The sequence below is a fragment of the Rhinatrema bivittatum genome, chromosome 3 (assembly GCF_901001135.1).
Source record: "Rhinatrema bivittatum chromosome 3, aRhiBiv1.1, whole genome shotgun sequence".
Taxonomy (NCBI): Eukaryota; Metazoa; Chordata; class Amphibia; order Gymnophiona; family Rhinatrematidae; genus Rhinatrema; species Rhinatrema bivittatum.
The window spans coordinates 537,409,466-537,429,986 of record NC_042617.1 but is presented as its reverse complement, the minus strand read 5'-3'; the positions used below and the strand labels follow the sequence as shown (position 1 = coordinate 537,429,986).

Below are 20,521 nucleotides of genomic sequence, written 5' to 3'. Positions count from 1 at the left end.
CACTGGCTTCCAATTGCTTTACGTAATACATTTATATATATATTTTTACTTTCATCTTCAAGGCACTTCAAGATAATGGTCCTGAATATTTAAAATCGTTACTATCTTTTTACATCCTGAGTCGTGCGTGCCCTACCTTCTGCTGAAACGAGGCAGTTTATGATTCTACTGTTAAGGATTATGGACTACAGCTAACCTAGAATCATGCATTTTCCTTTGCAGATCCATAAAGGTGAAATTCCTCCCCTGTAGTCCTTAATACGAGAGATCTCTCTTTATGGAAACGAAACCAGAAAATCTAGAATAGCATCGACATGCCTTTGTAATGACATTTTGCCCCAATCCAAGATGGCGGTGCTGCTTCTCGCTCTTTGCTGTTATGATCCCAACATCGGTGACCTAGAATGCTGTCGCCGTCGTCGCAGTTGCCTGCGTCATTCGTTCTTGCGCCGGTTGTGTTTGAGCGCGGTTACCGGGGTAACCGGGGCTCGGCCTAACGGGTTAGAGCGCAGGCTGCGAAGGCCGGGCGAGGGCTCGGCTCTGTAGCTGAGACTTCGGAGACTCCCAGAACCCGCCGTTTTAGGAGAGAAGCTCGCTGCCGAGGGCACCCTCTGAGCCGAGCCAGAGAAGTTGCGGGAGATTCGCCGCGCCCAGCCCCTGCCAGGCGGGCAGGATGCAGCTGAAGCACATGAAGACCCTGCTGACGCCGCAGGTACCGTTCCCCTCCGCATGGATCCGCTGCAAAGCGCTTACCGGGGTCCCTGCCCCAAAGAGCCGGCTCTGCGTAGTATGAGGGAGCGACCGGCTAAGGGCCAGGCCGCGGGGGGTTGTAGGAGGCTCGCTGGCCTGGGTTCCCAGTATTATGTGATGCACACCGGCCAGGCCAGGATAAAATAAGGCATTCCGTTTTGGTTTTGTTTCTGCTGCAGGATGGAGCTGCCAAAGTGACTTGCATGGCTTGGTCCCAGAACAACGCCAAGTTTGCGGTGTGCACGGTGGATAGAGTGGTGCTGCTGTACGATGAGCACGGAGAGCGCCGGGACAAGTTTTCCACCAAACCTGCTGATGCAAAGGTAACGGGAAAGCACTCCTAATGGAAGGCGCCTACCGCTGGCTTATAAGGTTGTACAAACTGGGAGGCATAACTTCTTTGATGTCCCCACGATGAAAATTGCCAGGCTTTGACATTTCTAGAAAGAGGGCTTTTTCCGTTACTGGCCTTTGACTTTGGAATGGTCTGTCTGATTCTCTATGTGGTTGCACTGATCTAACCCCATTTAAATGCAGCCTAAAAACATTTTTATTTAAGAAGGCTTTTGACATTGAATGATCTTAGTATATATTTGCATAGCTTATGCTAAACTTTTATTTCCTGATAGCACTTTTCTCTCAAACCTTAAGATGTTAACCTAGACGGTAATAATAATTTTTTGATTTCCTAGATCAGAGGTCCTCAACCTTTTTTTTTCTGTTGGGACACACCTGACAGATAATGCTTACATGCATGACACACTGAATACTTGACCATTATGGGGCTAAATGTATAAAGCATTGTAGTGTAGGGGGAGATTATTTATTATTAATATTGTTATTTGTATAGCATATAAATATGTGCAGCAGTGTACAGGGACAGATAATGGACAATCTAATCAAGATAAACAAGACACAGACAAAATCAAATAAGAGGCTGTGAGTTAGGATAGTAAGGCCATCTGCTAGTTTGTATGTAAATAAGCAATTTATGTGAAATTGCTCATTTAGTTGTTGTTTATTAAACTGTGATATATGTTGACATCACAATTTATTATATAATTTGGGCAAATTATTAAACCACATTAAAAATGGGGAAAAAGGACCTAAATGATCCTGTTTTCCCACTGAAAAAAGATTATGTAGTCTGTCACCAGGCTACAGCCCTTTAAATTTTCAATAATGATTTTCAATAATAATAATGTTTTTAAATAATAATTTTTTTAATAATAAAAATTTTCAAATTTTCTTCTGCGCTCCGACCTTCATCCATCGCTGCTCGGCGTCTGTAGCATAGGGAGGCCTGCGCAGCCGGCGCCACCGACCCGCCGGGGTAAGGCCCTTTAAATCTATCCCTTACCCACGGCAAACGCCGACCGCGAGACGCTGCGACTTCCTCCGACGTCCTTCCCAAGCCCTCGTGTGGCCGGCCAGCAAGAATCCAGCCAATCAGGGCGATCCCGGCCAGCCAATCACACGAGGCCTGAAGGGGCTTTAAATTCAAGCACCCCTCCAGCGCCGAGCGTCGCGCGACAAAGGGGCAGGCCCCTTCGTGCAGCCCCTGAGAGAAGCCACCATCACCCAACCTCTTCTCTACTCCAAAACCAACCTCATTCTCATCCTCCCACAACCCGTATACTCCACACTCAGCTTCGCGTCTGCCTCCTACCCCCACCCCCACACCCACACCCACGCACCTCGCCCCTCCTTCTGCAACACCAGGCCATTCCAGGCCCCCGCGGCACCACCCAAACCTGAGCTGTGAACACACCGCTTGAAGCCCACCACCTTCAGTCACCTTGGAGCACACAACTCACTTACAAGCAAGCAGACTATCTTCAACTGGATACCAGAGGCTCAAAAAACCCCGTGCAGAAAAGAGGCAGAGGAGGATAAAAATAAGCAAGGATACAAAACAGAGTGACACCAGACCAGCAATCCAATAGAACACCACGGATTGTACCTATAATATCGTCCTATTCCAGCTGCTTAGGTCTCGCCTGGGATAAAGGTGAAGAATATTCCTCTATTCTCCAGCACCTGAAACCCGCTACCTGATCTATTCCCTCCACGGAACGACCGGAAGAAATGCTAACTCATCAGATTCCCATCAGACACCAACGTCTCCACACTAGCTCATATCCTGCTCTAGAAATACCTTCAAGAAGTCATAGATCCCTCATACCTATCATGGCCACTCCCCTTACCCAGTTCTTAGGACTCTCCCTTCTTACAGTAACACTATTTAACGCCCAATCCTTGACCAAAAAGACGCACATTCTCAACGACTATCTACTGGATTCCGTCCCAGATATCTGTGCCATCACAGAAACCTGGTTAAAAAACTCAGACATTGCGCTAATTAACCAATTACCTATACACAAGTACGACTTTTTATCTATCCACAGACACAAAAAAAGAGGGGGCGGTTTACTATTAGCTACAAAAAAAGAACTCAGACTTACTTCGCATACCATCAGAACAGAGTCAAAACTGGAACTGGGCCTAGGCAAATTGCAACATCTTCAAATACTACTAGTTACGCCCCCCCAGGATTACTAGAAGCTGACGCCTCTCCTCTTATTGAAACCATCGTGAAGTACATCAGTACTGACCTTCCGACCATGATCATGGGAGATTTCAATTTACATACTGATGCCTCACCCCGCTCCCCCAATTGCGAAATATTCCTCAGCTCCCTCAGTGCAATGGGATTCACGCAGATCGTCAATAAACCTACACACAAAGCAGGACATACGCTGGACCTTATCTTTATTAATTCGAAATTCTCCTGTTCTTCAGCTCCCTCATGTACTCCAGTCCCCTGGTCAGATCACTCTCTGATAACCACCAAGATTTCCGCAAAACAACAGACACACAGCCAGCAGTATCCCTCTACCATCCACTTCAGGAAATCTTGCGCATCCAAGATTCTCAGCGACAATTTGTCAAAAGAACTCTCAAACCTCGACTTATCCAATCCCAATTCAGCTGTTCTCTCTTGGCACAACATTACAGAAACAGTAGCAAACAAATTATGCCCCGCAGTCTCCAAAATTATAAATCCAGAAAAAAAAGGAAACCAACTCTGGTTCTCTACGGAGCTCAAGCGGATGAAACAAGTCTTTCGGCACAAAGAAAACAGATGGCGCAAAGCCCCCAACCCCTCTACACTATTGACTTACAAAGGAACCTTATATCACTACAGGACCTCTATTCTAAAGTCAAAGAGAGAATACTACGCCAACAAAATACACGATCTTCAATATGATGCCAAGGTGCTGTTCTCTTATGTGGCTCAAATTACTAAGTCACCCCCTTCAACGATACCAGATGATCAGGCACAATCTAAGGCCAACGAACTTGCATCATTCTTTCAACAGAAGATTTCAAACACTCTGGCACTTCTAGCAACCAATACTACCCCCTGCCCTACATTCTCTAACACTCACTCCTGCACGGGAGTTAAACTCAACAACTTCGAATTAACATCCTCAAAGGAGATAGAAGCCCTCCTCAAGAGACAGAAACCCTCTAGTCACCCAGATGACAACATACCATCTAAACTTCTGCTACTGATTCCTAACAGTATCTCGGGTCCCCTAGCAAATATTATAAACTGCTCTTTAACCCAAGGGTTGTACCCAGACAGCCTTAAAACTGCCTCTCTGAAACCCCTCCTTAAGAAGCACAATTTAGACCCCAAAGAACTCTCCAACCTCCACCCCATCTCGAATCTCCCTTTCCTCGCCAAATTAACAGAGAAATTGGTGAATTCTCAGCTTTCCGAATTTCTAGAAGAACACAACATCCTATACCCATCCCAATACGGATTTCGCAATTCTCGCAGTACAGAAACTCTTCTCATATCACTAACAGACCATATAATCATGGGATTAGACAAGGGCTACTCCTTTCTCCTGGTACTCCTAGACATTTCAGCGGCATTCGACACAGTCAACCACTCCATCCTCCTCAATCGCCTAGCCGACATAGGGATAGCTGGTTTAGCCCTTAGCTGGTTCACGTCATTTCTATATAACAGAAGCTTCAAAGTTAAAATCAATGATAAAGAATCGCCTTTGACCAGATCCTCACTTGGTGTTCCCCATGGATCCTCGTTATCACCCACACTCTTTAACATTTACCTCCTCCCCCTCTGCCAGCTTCTAACAGACCTCAACCTAATTCATTACCTGTATGCAGATGACGTGCAGATTCTGATTCCTATAACAGAATCCATTGCTAAATCTCTCACGCACTGGAACAAATGCCTAGAATCGATCACTAGTCTTCTCAACAGTCTTAATCTGGTACTTAATGCATCCAAGACCGAACTCCTCCTCATCTCCCCCAACCAAGACAACTCACTACCTCAGACAATCCACAATACCCAACTCACACATACCCATGTGAGAGACCTCGGAGCCCTACTCGATAATCGCCTAAACCTCAAGAAAATGATCAACACCACAACCAAAGACTGTTTCTATAGACTCCAGGTTCTAAAAAGGCTCAAACCTTTACTATTCTTCCACGACTTTAGGACAGTTCTGCAAGCGGTGCTATTTTCCAAAATAGATTACTGCAGCGCTCTACTCATGGGTCTACCCAACTCCTCCACCAAGCCACTACAGTTGATACAGAATACCGCGGCAAGACTCCTAACCAGCACCAACCGTGGAGAACACATCTCACCCATACTCCATAACTTACATTGGCTTCCAGTGAACTTCAGAATCCTCCACAAATCACTCACCATAATCCACAAATCCATTTACAGTCACCTTCATCTGGACCTGGAATACCCTCTCAAACTCCATACCTCCAATCGACCAACAAGAGAACCATACAAAGGAATCCTACAAGCACCGCCTTCCAAAGCAACATGCCTCATCTCGACCAAAGACCGATCCTTCTCTACAGCAGGCCCAGCTGCCTGGAACAACATCCCACCAGACCTTAGGCTGGAACCCTGCCTCTTAACATTCAGGAAAAAACTGAAGACATGGCTTTTCCGCCAAGCATTCTCAGATCCCCCGGATACACACTAGACAACCGAACATCATCTTGTACTATGAATCTTGAACTATGAATCACTGTACCTCCTCCAGCACTTAATAAGACCCTTTATCATATTGTTTACACTTCTGGTTTACTGCGTTCCTATGCCTTTTCCTTCCAACAGTATTTAGCTCCAAGTTTACCAACCTTGTTAAATGTAACTTTATTCTTCCGGTTTTTTACTATTTTTACTGTTTTTTGTTACTATTACCCTATTCGATGTAAACCGATCTGATATGGTCTTCCAGCCATGAAGGTCGGTATAGAAAAGCGTTAAATAAAATAAATAATAATGATTTTGCTTTAAAACATAGAATTTCCTTTTCTTTCTGCAGCACCAATCTAGAATGATTGGGTTTAGTCTCCTCTTCCAGCTAATGGAGGCAGATCACTTTTTTTTTTTTAATGACATCACTAGTATATACTGTATGTGGAGCATAGAACATAATAAGTCAATATTTTCTGCCTCCAGCTGATGGAAGAACTATTGATGGTATTCACCAAATAGGAAGTGGAGATATGCAAAAACACACCAAATAGAATCTAAAAAGAAGAATGGCTGCATCAAAGGGAAGAGCTGATGCGATTTAGAGGTGCAGAAGAATGGTTGAGGAAGGTAAAATTATTTTTAATAAATGATTAATATAGGTCACATCAATGATATCATTTCTGTCAGTGGTGTAACAGGTTACATCAATCTTATTAGTTCAGTCCCCCGACACAGGCTGCGCTGCTTATTGTTCATAGCAAGCTAATATATTGAAACATATGATACAATTTTCTATTGGTTATCTCTGCCCCTCCCGATGCAGCCCCTGGCAAAACACAGCCTATGTTGGGAGACTGAACTGAACTGATAATATTGATGTAACCTGTTGTACCATTGACAAACCTATCATTGATATGACCTACATTAATCCTTTATTAAAATAATTTGACTTTCCCATTGGAAGCTATGCTTCCTATGGGAGAAACACACTGCAACAGACAGCAGCTCATTGTGGGGACAAGGGAACGAGCGAGCATTTCAAATCTGGGTCTAATCCTAAACAGGAATCAAAGATTGTGGCAGAAGTATAAAAAAAAAAAGATTTCCACTGATTCTGAAATTGAAGGGCACTCAATTTTGACTGTTGAAATAGCTGTGACTGCCATTTCGAAAAAATATCCATTCTGATCAAACATCAGTGTAGGTTCATTTATATGTTTTAAATGACTCCTCGCTCATTTTCCCAGGGACAAGTACTCAAAGAACAGGCAATTTAGACACAGCCTTCTCTGTATCCTCATGTTGTTTACCTGAATTTTTGCAATTTTTACATAAGGCAAATTTTGCTCTGCACAAACAAAGTGAGGCTGAGGAATCATCAATCTCTGATGCTCAGCTACAGGCAGATTGTCAGTCTCTTCTGTCTGCAAAGCATTGTAAGAGAGCAAGACTTAGAACAGATTTTGAAAACCTTTCTCACCCATTTGGACCTTTTAACAAGGACAATGAAGAATATTTAAGGGGCAGTGATTATGATTCCCTAGAAGAGGGAAAGTCTTTTTAGAAAGGGAAGATGAAACAGTAATTTATCTCTTCCATAAGGATGAGATTACTGTGTTGATAACGCAGGTCAGTAATGCACTTAGACTCACAGAAAGTAAGACATCAGAAACCCCGGATTGGGACCCAATAATTAAGAGTAATGAAAATTTCCAGCATCCTTCCCTCTCCATTCTGAAATTGAGAACATGATATTGTTTGAATGGGTGTCACTAGACTCAGGTTTAAAGCGCATAACATTTTGTTCAAAATTATACCCCCTTCTATTTAATGTGCAAGAACGCTTATTTCAAATATCTAAAGTAGATGCAATGGTGCCTGATGTGTCCAGGAAAATGACCATCCCAGTAGAAGATGCTGCGTTTTTAAGGGATCTTCAGCATAAAAAAATAGAGCTTATAATGAAGCATGTCTTCTCAAATAGCTCCACAATTTAGGGGGCAATCTGGTTAAATTACGTGTCTAGAGCTCTATTGCATTGGATTCAACAGCTCCCAGAAGGGGAAGAGACAGCGAGGCTAGAATAATCAGTGGCTTAACTGGCAGATGGCTTATACGACATCATTAGGCTTGGCTCACAGTCTTTAGCTTTGTCAGTAGGCGCTAGACAATATCTATGGCTTAGTCGTTGGGCGGCAGATTCATGGTCAAAGATTCACTTCTGTAAATTACCCTTTAAAAGCCAGATGTTATTTGATGAAGAATTAGGGAAACTAGTAAAAAGTTTAGGAGAAACAGAATCTCAACGGCTATCAGAAGATGGAAATAAGACCTCTTTTAGACCTAGAGAGCTTGAAGCCAATATCAAAACTTCAGACAATATCACCCTGGTAAGCAATATTCTACACTATCTCTTAGAACACAAGGCAGAATGCAGCCCTTTCATGGGTCTAGAAAGTCCAAACTTGATTCTTCAAGGCCATCAACCTTAGTTCCCAGTCAACAATGAGGGTTTTTGGATCCACTCTTCAATTCAGCTAATAGGAGGACGTTTACAGAACAGTTTCAAAGAGTGGATCTAAATAATATTAGACTAGTGAGTCTTGAACATAGTTCACAATGGTTATTCATTGGAGCTAGCATCTTTATTAATATAGATATTCATGGTCTCGTCATGCATGACTCCTGCAAAGAAGCTTGTGATACAAATAATGCTCGACAAATTACTACAGCTTCAGGTCATCTGCCCACTATCTATTCAAGAAGAAAGGCAAGCTGTTACTAGGCTTACATTGTTATTCTAAAGATGGGAATTTCCATCCTATTCTAGTTCTAAAAGCAGTGAACAAGAGTCTAAACCTTCCACATTTCTGTATGGAAACACTTTGCTCGGTAATGCTATTAGTCCAAAAAGAGAAGTATCTAACTTTCCTAGATTTCAAAGAGGCACATTTCTAATTCTCAATAAGGGAGTATCATTAGAAATTTCTGTGCTTCTGCATTACAAGAAAACATTATCAGTTCAAAGTACTCCCTTTCAGCTTAACTACCACTCTGAGAATCTTTACCAAAGTAATGGTAGTAGCAGCAGCAGCCTTTTTAAGAAGGGAAGGGTTTGTGGTACACCCATATGTGGATGACAGGTTAATCAAATGAAAGAGACTTCAAGATGGAATCAAACTAACTTCCAGAGTTGTGGAATTTTTAGAGGGACTGTTGGGATGTGAATTATTAAAAAAGCAATCTCCAGCCATCCCAATCAAGAGAGTTTCTAAGAGCTTTTTTCAAGACCATAGATGGAAGAGTATATCTAACCCAGTATATACAAACCTTTTCAAGTTCAAGGTACACTTACACTAAAAAAAATGTCGTGTGGTGCATCATCCTCCATGGATCAGGCATTGCGGACATGGAGAGGATTCATATGGGCAAAATAAGAGCTAGGAAAGCACTGAAAGACCTACCAGTCTAGACAGAGACATACACAAACTCCTCACAGTGGGCCATGAGAAGGGAGAAATTGGTGTGTTACAGGCAGCCAGCTCGGTTAGTTATCTTGGCTGTTGCTGACTTGCCAGAGCTCCTTTACTGCTGTAGCTCCCAGCAGTCAAAATTAGTCATATCCAGTGCTCAGTGCATGCGCTCTCTCTATCTTGCTCAGTCTGAGGATGATAGAGGCTGGAAGGACTCAGAGGAAAAGGCTCAGAGAGGGAGAATGAAGATGTGCTAAGTGCACAGTGTGTGTGCTGCACAAAGCAGGGTGCAGCTATCTATGCCCTGCATGCTGTCCATTAATTACCACACTCAGGGACTGTTAATATAGCTAGAAAGAAGATGCATGACTGACTGCACATGTTCTCAGAAAGGAGCACCTACATGTTTGAGTCACCACTGGTGACTTGTCTTGTTGTAAGGTGGTGAGTGCAATTCAAATAGCAGAAACAGTTTTAAATCGCCAACTAGAATCTGTTCAGGTTTCTACCTGTTTTTTATGTGATTTGTTGAGTATAGCAATGAAAAAAAATGTCTTCCAATTTGATGAACACTTTTACCAACAGATCAAAGGGGGTAACAGTGGGGTGCTGCTATGGCCTGGACATTGCTAACCTCTATGTAGGTTTTTTGAAGAACGAATGTTACAAGTTTCTCCATTTATAGATCATATTAAATTATGGAAATGATATATTGATGATATTCTCATCTTATGGTCAGGTAGTATGGATTCTTTGCGGGACTTTATTTCATGGCTTAATTTCCGTGATGAAAATTTGCAATTTACTTTTTCAGCTGATACCAGTCAGATTCAATTTTTAGATATTTTGATTAGTTATGAGGAATTTGGTTTTTATTTTTCTATATTTTGTAAGCCAACAGATCACAACACCATCTTGCATTTTAATAGTTGTCACCCCCGGATCCCACATCAAAATCTTTGTATGGGACAATTTCTGAGGTTGAGAAAACTATGTTCTACAACAACAGAATATAAACATCCGGCTACAGATATGGTTAGGAGATTTGAGGACAGAGGGTATCCTACATAGGTAGTTTGAAAAGCTTGCAAATGAGATAGATGAATTAATCAATAATTCTTATTTTTACCACAAGCTAGCTTGAAAGAATCCATGAAAACCATCTGTGTTTTACCCTATACTCCAATGACTTGAAAAATTCAGACTATCCGCACACATTGGAATGTTCAAAAACTGCATTCCTTATTTGAAGATTTACCCACCTTTGCTCTTACGGTAGCTCGTAATTTAACAGATCAATTAGTGCATTTTTTAAAATCTGAGTCATAATCAACAGGTTATATATTCACAGGAAAGACATTCCCCTTGTGGTCAATATAATTTCCCAGGATGTAATGAGCTGTGCTCTCAAACTACATGTTTATCACAAGGGGTAGTTTTATATTATTTGGTGTTTATGCTGTTAATATACATTGGCAAGACGACTTGTGAGTTGAAGATACGTATTTAAGAGCACTTAAGTATTAAGAGAGAGAAATTAGAAGCTCTGTTAGTAGGCCATTAGGTTGAAAAACAACGTAAAGGTAGATTTTTAAATTGCAGTGAGTGGTCCATACATGGGCGTGTCTTGCCATACACAAAAATACCTTTCACACGCGCATATTTGCAGCTGTATGCACATATCTTACTCGTGCCACTTTGCTTCAGCTCCTTGTTAGGCACAGGAGTCTGATGAAGAGAGAGAGACTATAAGGCTCAGTCTGATACTCTATATATGGACCATTGTAAGGGTTCACTTTGATTCGGGGTGAGTTTTTTGGGAGGTGGGTTGGGATGGTGGTGTTACACATTCAGAAGTATTCATTGTAAAACTGACATCATTAAAGGATTTTATATCTTATAAATGATGAAAATTCTAACAAGTGGAGTAGATTTGTACACTGCAGTGTCTGCTAACTGCAATGTACAAATCAACTCCTTTTCAGTCAGTGCTGGCCCCACTTCTGGAATACCCATGCCCTGCCCCTTTTCTGCTTACTTTTTCTGTGTGTGCTTCCCGGCTATTTAAAATTTGTGTAGCTCATGTGCGGCCCACTTGCACGTGTATGTGGCTGCAAGGTTGTGTGTGCAAGGTTTTTAAAATCTACCTTATAGTGAGGAAGACTTAAAATTTTCAGTTTTGGCGCATCCCCAAAAAAGAGCAAGATTTAATGCAACAAGATCGTTCTATTCCCCCTCCCCCCCACCTCCCCAGGCAACTGTTCCAGTTCTATCAGAACTCTGTGATCTTCTATTACTTTTTGATTTGAAAGATTTCTGGTGATAACTTAACCTAAGTGGGAAGGATTGCACCTATTACTCCCCTAGACATCAGTCCTTTAGCAAGATTGATTATTTTCTTGGTAGTTCCAGGCTTTCTTCCAAAATTGTGGATTGTGATATTCTTCCAGTGTATTTGTCTGATCATAACCCTATTAGTATTTTAATTGATGGATCTGCTCAGGGTCCTGGTGAGAGCAGTTGGAGATTTAATATTTCTCTTCTAAAGGATAAGACCTTTGGGGACATGGTGAAGAATGCTATTGAGGAATTTGTCCAGATTCATTCAGAGGAAGATTATGAACCAGTTTTATGCTGGGAGACACTTAAAGCAGTATTACGGGGCAAGATTATTGCTTTTGCTAGTTATCAGAAACAGTTAAGGGAGGGTAAGCAAAACGATCTTATTGCTAACATTGCCAGTTTGGAACATAAGCACAAACTACAGGGATGCATTAAAATCTACAAAGAGCTTACACTGTTACAGATCTCCCAAATTGGCAGATTGTTTCAAGGTGAGAGACAGCGATTCTATGACTTTGATAATAAGTCTGGGGTGTTTTAGTGAAATTGGCAAAGCAATCCTCCAGGCTACAGTTGTTTGCAGTATATGGGACAAATCTGGAAATATACAGACTACTCCTCGGGATATTAATCAAGTGTTCTGGGATCATTTTTCCAAATTTTATTCTGCTACAGGAGAGATCTCTGAGAGCCTATGGTTGATAATTTTCTTGCTAAACTTGGTCTCCTGACTCTGTCTACAGAGGCTGCTGCAAAGCTACTGGGCCATATTACAACCGCTAAGATATTTTCAGCCATCTTGGTTCTGCCCTTACACAAGAGCTCAGGTCCAGATGGATTTATGGTGGATTTCTATAAGGCATTTTCTGAACACTTGATTGTCCTTATTAGATCATTGTTTGTAGAAATGGGTACTCTAACTGGTTGTTCTGGCTCTATGACATGCTTTTATTACCTTAATTCATAAAGCTGGGAAGGACCTGTTTAATTGTGTTTCGTATAGACCCATTTCCCTCATTAATACGGATGTAAAAATTTTGGCAAAAATCTTACAACTCTGTCTTGAGAGGGTCTTGGGCTTGTTAATCCAGCGAGATCAAACGGGTTTTATGAAGGGCAGTTCCTCCACCACAAATGTTCGTCAGGTGGCCAATATTATTCACTTAGCTAGGCAGAGGAGACAATCTGGTCTAGTTATATCATCCTTCAATGTTTTGGATTTCTTGCAGAGTTTATTACTTGGATGAAGGCACGTTATCAATCTCCCAGGGCTATGGTTATAATGAATAGTATGCAGTCTTCTCCCTTTTTTGTTCAGAGGGGAACTAGGCAAGGTTGCCCGCTCTCCCCTCTACTTTTCAATCTAGTCATGGAACCCCTAGCCCATTAGCTTCGATCTTCCACAGCTTTGACTGGATTTCTGTTTTGTAAAATGACATAAATTAGCTCTTTATGCTGATGATCCTTATTCTACTTCTTACTAAAGAACATACAAGTGTTCCTGAGTTTCTGTGCTTATTGCAAGAATATTCTGCTATGTCAGGTTATCAGGTCAATTATACCAAGTCACAGATATTGCCGGTTGGAACTAAAAGGCGGTTACTAGATTGCCTGTCTAGATTTCTTTTAGTTCAAGGTAGTTTCGATATCTGAGGATTCATATTTCTGATAATATTTGGGACTGATTTAAATTAAATTTATTTATTTTATTTAAAGATTTTTTATATACCGACATAAACTTAGCTTAATAACTTTTTATAGAGAGCTCTTCATAAATACGAGTAACATGAACTAATTGAAATTCGAATAACAAGAACTTAACTTAAAGCGAATAACATGAGCTTAACTTACGACATTTTGCAGAGAACTCTTTATAAGTGCGAATTATTAGAAGTGGGACGTTAGGGGAAAGTGGGGGTGGGGTTACAGGGTTTATGAGTTTTAAGTACAGCAAGTTATTCTCCGAGTATCTAGATAATTAATTACAGTCATTATTATCTGAGAATCTGGAAACTTAAATAAGGACATATTATGTGGGGGGATTAAGAGAGGTGGGAAAGAGGAGTTACAGCGGGATCAAAACAGGAATTTAAGGGAGGTCTAGAAGGGAGGTGGCCGGGGAGGCCTGGAAAGAGAGTGGAGGAAGGGGAAATTATGAACCTCTTTTAAGAGAGATTCAATCTGATTTAGATAGATGGGATACCTTGCCTATTTCTTTACTGGGATAAAGAAAGTTTGGTAAAATCATTATCTTAATTTCAACAAATTCCTTGTGATGTGCCTCAGGTTTTCTACATTATTACATAGTTATTTTTCTTCATTTATTTGGCATAAACTGGTTGCAAGGATTAAATTGGAGTCGCTACAGATGCCCAGAGATTGTGCCGGGCTTGAGGCTCCTGACATTTTCCTTTATTATCTTGCTGCCAAAGGAGCAGAGGAGAGTTCTATGGAACAGAGTCAAGCTTTAAATCATAACTTGGCTAGCCTATTATTTTATCCACCTGGGGCGAATAGTCTTAATAAGATTGGTAGGAGAGACCCCCTTTATTTACCATTCCCTTAAGATATGGAGACAGGTCATTAAAAAAGCTGAGTCAACCGGAAGAGATCTACTCTCCAGAATCTCCTCTGTTTACATTTTCCCCGGAAACATTCTGGATCAATTGTGGGTGGGCTCTACTTTCACTCCATTTGAGGATATTCAGGTTAAATTTCATCTACTGGTACATATTCATATTTATTTGCAAACTGACTTTTGAGAAGGCTTGGAGGGGGGGGGGGAGAAATCCATGAGAAAGAGAAATCTTATTGAAAAAATATTGACTCAGAAGGGGCCTCTGTCCAAGGGTATCATAAAATTATATCATTACCTCGCATTTGATGATAGTGACTTGGATACTAATCCCTCGCTTATTGCACAATGGAATGGTGACCTCCAATTAGACCTGAATAAAACTGACTGACTGGCAATTAATATCGGGATGTGCAGCCAAAATTAGCATTTGTAATTAAAAGTCAGGAGCTTATATATAAATTACTATATAGAGCATATAGATACCCAGTGTTCTTTTCCAAGTTCAGTTCCTCTAGCCCTCATTTTTGGTGGGACTTATATTCATATGTGGTGGGACTGTTTTAAGGCAGTGGCTCTCAACAGGTGTGTCGGGAAACACTAGTGTGTCGTGAAGTCCTGGGAGGTGTGTCGCAGAGCCAGCAGAAGACTGATCTTTCCTCATTGGTATGGGCAGGAGTTGGCTGACTTCTCTTTTGTTGGGTATGACAGGAATCTGCTCTTGGTTCCTTCTCTTCCTGGCCAGTGGGAGATTGTTCCCTCTAACTTCACCCAGATCAGAGCACTGTATCACCAACTCCTGTTCATATAGACCCAGCAGGACACCAACTTTATCTTCCTCTGGCTGGCCTGGCAGTGAGACTGCTGATGCTCTCGTCACCCCATGGAGCCTAGATGTGAAAGCAGGAGCATGAAGGAGAAAGGTGCATGCTCTATAGATCTGCTGCTGCTTTCTCATATTCCTCTCCTCAGTATCTCATCTGCTGCTGATAAAGAGAGAGGGAGACTCTAGATTGGACTGAAGTCTTTTCTGCTGGCAGGAAGCCAGGAGGAAGGGAAAATGTACTGGGCAGAAAGGTGTGGGAAGATAGGGAGTCAGGAGTCTACTGGATAGGAAGGGGTGGGGGAAAGGAGATTGGGGTTGCTGGGTAGGGAGAGGTGGAGGAGGGAGGGAGTGGTTGTGGGCTGCTGGGTTGGGGAAAAGGGGAGCGGGGGATGTCGAGCAGGAAGGGGTAGAAAAGAAGTGGTCAGAGGGATTCTGGGTAGGGAAGGGGAGAGGGAAGAGCAGAAAGTGTTGAGCAAGGGAGAGAGGGAGCATGGGGAAGAGGATGTTGGGGGGGGGAGTATCAGGAATGTTGAACAGGGATATGAACATGTGAAGGGATGATTGAGTAGTTAGGAGAAGTGAAAGGTGATGGGGACATGGAGGAGAGTGACTGGGTACAAGAGCCATACTATGTCAGTTTTGTGAATATGCATTTCTTCTCTCTTTGAACTTTGCTTAGTGTAGGAGGAAATATATTTTGTTTCTAGTCTCCAGTTTTGCACTACATGCAGAAGGTGGTTTTGGGTTTTCCATTCCAGGTTTTGTTTCCAAATTTGTTATTTGCAGTCTTTTATTCTATATTTGGTGAAGGCAGGTCTGTCTGTGTTCTATGTGTATGTGACTGAGATGAGGTACTTTACTAGAGGTTTGTATCAGCCTTATTTGTTGTATTTTCTCAATATGATTTTGCACTGGTGGTGACCTACTGCCTTTTCATGGGTAGGGCTATTGCTGTATCATTTCTTGGCGTTAGTGCTGCTGAGGTATGGCAGGTTTGATAGACATGTACAGAGTGGGGTTTGTTTGTTTTATTTTACAATGCACCTGGTAGTAAAGGGAGTTCCTTGTATGTACCAGGATCAGTCCAGACTGCTGGGTTGTGTCTCTCTTCCAGCAGAGGGAGTCGGAGAAAAAAAAAACTGAAAAGGCACCCCTCTTAACCTGGTGTGCCACCTGCGATCCCTCAGTATTTTCTCTGACTCTCAGCAGAAGGGTTGACAACCTGTGGTCCTGATTTTTCAATTTCTTTAAATTTAGTTACATCTTGTTTTTACAGAATTATAAGGCTCTGGATGATTTAGTTAACACCTTTGGCTATAGCAAGTTGGTTGTATTAAAAAAAAAAAAAAAAAAAAAAAAAAAAAAAAGCTCAGTGCGGTTTTATTTTTTCAGGCTTTTCACTCAGTAGCAGTAGAGGTAAGGCAGGGGCTGGCAGTTCTAAAAGCCTTGTTCCTGGAGGGCCGTCTATATCTGGAGGGGGATTAACCAGTGGGCCGCTCCCTTCCTTCGGCGCCCCGAGACTAGTTTCCTCGGGTGCTGCAGCGTTCCCAGAGCTCCGGAAGGCCGCGAGTCAGCAGGGTATTTTAAGTTCTTTTTTCTTTCCTACTGTGCTGTTTGGAACCCCCCCCCCAGGATGCCACGAGGGCTATCATGCTCAGCATGTGGGGAGGCGGGATTGCGCCTCTCGCGGGATGGGGTTTGCGCCCGCTGCCTCCCCGGGGGGGGAGGGCTCGTCCGGGGGTGATTTTGGGCCCATTTTGCCTCGAGGCGCAGTTCGGCGATCCAATTTCTCCTCCCAGTCTGAGTCCCGTTCGACTGCGTGATCCGGGGCCCGCCCCCTCGGGGAGCCCGGTCCTCCCCCCTCCTCCCCCTCACCTATCGGATCCCTTAAAGGGCCAGTCAGTTTTTTCTTCAAAATTTATTTTGCTTATGCATAGGGCTTTTTTGGAGGCAGAAGCTCATCAGCAGGATGAGCAGCCCCCTCCTGCGAAGATTGCGCGGTGGGACACGTCTCTGGATGCCCTTTCGGCCCCTGGGGGGGCTCCGGATCCTGCTCCCTTGGGATCTTTTCTGGATCCTCTCCTCCAAAACCTAGATGGAGGTGTTGATGAGTCCGCTCCTGTAGAGGGGAATGACCCCCAGGTTTCTCGGCTGTTTCACCGGGAGATCCCTTGATCCCCTATGTCCTGGAGGAACTGGAAGTGGAGGCACCAGTCCCCAGTTCGGAGCCAGTTAAGGGGAAACCAGTACTCTCGGGGCTGCGTGCTCTGCCCCAAACTTTTCCTTTCCACCCAATGCTTAAGCAGTTGGTCATTTGGGAGTGGGAATCTCCGGATGCGACCCTGCGGGTGGGACAGGCGATGGACAAACTCTACCCTTTTCCCGAGGAAGCCTTGGATATCCTCAGGATTCCCAAGGTGGACGCGTCAGTTACTGCGGTCACCAAACGGATCACCATTCCTGTTACGGGAGCGACGGCTCTTAAGGACTTACAGGATAGGTGGCTAGAAGTCCTCCTCATGCGCATTTTTGAGGTGTCAGCGTTCTGTGTTAGAGCGGCGGTCTGCAGTAGCCTCATGCAGCGAGCGACCCTCGGGTGGGTCCAGCAAATGCTCACATCACAGGTGTAGCTGCCAGAGGAAGCAAATCAGGCGAATAGGAGGGAGTCCGCGGTAGTTTACACAGCGGGTGCATTATATGATCTGTTGCGGGCATCTTCATGCAACATGGCCACTGCAGTTTCGGCTAGATGGCTTCTCTGGCTCCGGAACTGGTCCGCGGACATTTCTTCCAAAACTCAGTTGGGCAATCTTCTTTTTAAGTGAAAATTGTTGTTTGGGGAGGAACTTGCCAGAAGACAAGCCTAAGTCTTCCAGGCCCTTTGGGGCAAAGCGTTACCGTTTCCGAGGACAGCGCAGATTTCGGCAGTTGTGGCCGCCCGCTTTTCCCGCCCGACAACAGACTCAGAAGGCTCAGTCTTGGCCTACTTCCTTTCGTGGTCGGAGGCCATTTCGGGAGGAAGGCTCTCAAGGGGCCACCGGAGGTAAGCAGTCCCAATGAAGGTGTTCTGACCCTCTCCCTGGTTCCAGTGGTGAGAGGTCGTCTCTCCCTGTTTCTTGAGGAGTGGGTCAGGATCTCGTCGGACCAGTGGGTCCTCAATATCATCGCCCACGGTTACGAATTGGATTTTGCCCGCCCGTAAAGGGATCTTTTTCTGATTTCTCCCGTTGGCTCTCTGGCCAAGCAAGAGGTAGTCGGGCAAACCCTGAGTCACTTGAAATCCCTGGGGGCTATTGTTCCGGTCCCTCCCGAGGAGCGCAGGGCCGGCAGGTACTCCATCTATTTCGTAGTCCCGAAGAAGGAGTGGTCCTTCTGGCCAATATTGGATCTCAAGGCAGTCAACCGAGCACTTCGGGTTCCCTGATTTCGCATGGAGACTCTACGGTCGGTCATTGCGGCCGTCCACTCAGGAGAATATTTGGCCTCTTTGGACTTGACCGAGGCGTATCTTCACATCGGGATACGCGAGCACCATCAGCGGTTTCTCCGGTTCATGGTCCTGGGGGAGCATTATCAGTTCCAAGCTCTTCCGTTCGGCTTAGTGACAGTGCCTCGGGTCTTCACCAAGGTAATGGTAGTCGTAGCAGCGGCCCTCTGGCGGGAGGGGATCTTAGTTCACCCATACTTGGACGATTGGCTCATCCGGGCCAAATCGGAGAGCCTCTATCAGGAAGCAGTGAGCAAGGTTCTACTCCAGCTCCAGTCCCTTGGTTGGGTGGTCAACTTTGCTAAGAGCCAGTTGGTACCATCTCAGGTTCTCAACTTCCTGGGAGCACGCTTCGATACCTTGGTAGGCAAGGTCTTCCTTACTCGGGAGAGGAGGCTCAAGTTAGTGGCGCAGATCCATCGGCTCATGTCCTTACCCCTGCCCATAGTATGGGATTATTTGCAGGTTCTTTGTTCCATGGCGTCTACTCTGGAGGTGGTTCCCTGGGCGTGGGCACATATGAGACCATTACAATGCGCATTGCTTTCTCGGTGGGATCCGAAATCAGAGGAGTTTCGCCTGCCTTTGCCACTGATGGAACCAGCCAGGTCCGGTCTCGATTGGTGGTTGATTCCGGCCCACTTGTTACAGGGGATGGACCTGGAGGAGCCGCAGTGGGTAATAGTCACGACGGATGCCAGCCTCACTGGTTGGAGAGCAGTTTGCCAGTCACAATCCGTTCAGGGTCGTTAGACAAGTTATCAGGCGATGTGGTCATTCAATCGATTGGATACCAGGGCGTTATGCCTGGCGTTACGTGTTTTTCTCCCTCTGGTAGCCCAGTGTGCGGTGCGAGTCTTGTCAGACAGCGTGACGACTGTAGCCTACATCAACCGCCAAGGAGGAACCAGGAGCTGGTCGGTAGCCTGGGAAGGCCGAAAGGCTCATGACGTGGGCAGAGCGACATCTAGTCCGGTTGGCGGCTTCACACATAGCTGGGGTGGACAATGTGCAGGCAGACTTTCTCAGCCACCAGCATCTAGATCCCGGTGAGTGGGAATTGTCCGACGCAGCTTTCCAGCTGATCACTTGTCATTGTAGGGTTCCACACCTCGACCTGATGGCAACTCTGACAAATGCAAAGGCGCCCCGGTTTTTCAGTCGTCAGAAGGAGTGGTTGCTCTTGTTCTTCCATGGCCTCGCGGCGTACTACTGTATGTGTTTCCGCCTTGGCCACTAGTGGGCAAGATCGTGCGTTGGATAGAGAACCACGTGGGGTCTGTCATTTTGGTAGCCCCAGAGTGGCCCCGAAGGCCGTGGTTTGCGGATCTGATCTCGTTGGCGATCGACGGTCCAGTGCTTATGTGGTCCTTTGGAGCCCCTTCGGCGGGCTGCGTTGAAGGATTTGACACTCAAGACTGGTTTTTTTGGTAGCCATTACCTTCGCACAGCGAATTTCAGAGCTTCAAGCTTTGTCGTGTCGGGATCCGTATCTTCGTATTTCGGATTCCGGAGTTTCGCTGCGGACCGTTCCCTCCTTCTTGCCCAAGGTGGTATCGGCTTTTCATGTCGATCAAACAGTAGAGTTACCGGCCTTCCCGGATTTGGATCCGACTTCTGCAATGGATAAGGATCTGCATAAGTTGGATGTGCGCCGGGTTCTCCTTCGCTATCTAGAGGTGACCAATGCTTTTCGATTATCAGATCATTTGTTTGTCTTATTGACTGGTCCTAGACGGGGACACAAGGCATCCAAAGCTACGGTTGCTAGGTGGTTGAAGGAGGCCATTTCCTCCACTTATTTTTGTGCTGGGCGGGCCATACCAGAAGGCTTGAAAGCGCACTCTACTAGGTCTCGAGTGGCCTTTTGGGCGGAGAGCCAGTCGGTCTCGCCGCAGGAGATTTGTAGAGCAGCCACTTGGAAATCCTTGCATACTTTTGCGAAACATTATCGTGTGGACGTCCGGGATCCAGAGGTCGACTGTTTTTGGCAGCAGTGTTCTTAGTGCGGGAC

The 20,521-nt window shown here is 44.5% G+C and overlaps 1 protein-coding gene across 1 annotated transcript in view; it reads left to right on the top strand.

The window, feature by feature from the left end:
- The first annotated feature begins 425 nt into the window (after window positions 1-425).
- Window positions 426-20,521, top strand: part of IFT172 (intraflagellar transport 172) — a 649,332-nt gene continuing 629,236 nt past the window's right edge. Inside the window, exons 1-2 of the mRNA XM_029596359.1 lie at window positions 426-712; window positions 930-1,073. Of these exons, the coding sequence (XP_029452219.1) occupies window positions 674-712; window positions 930-1,073 (183 nt within the window). The 5' untranslated portion in view covers window positions 426-673. The remainder of the gene's footprint in view (window positions 713-929; window positions 1,074-20,521) is intronic.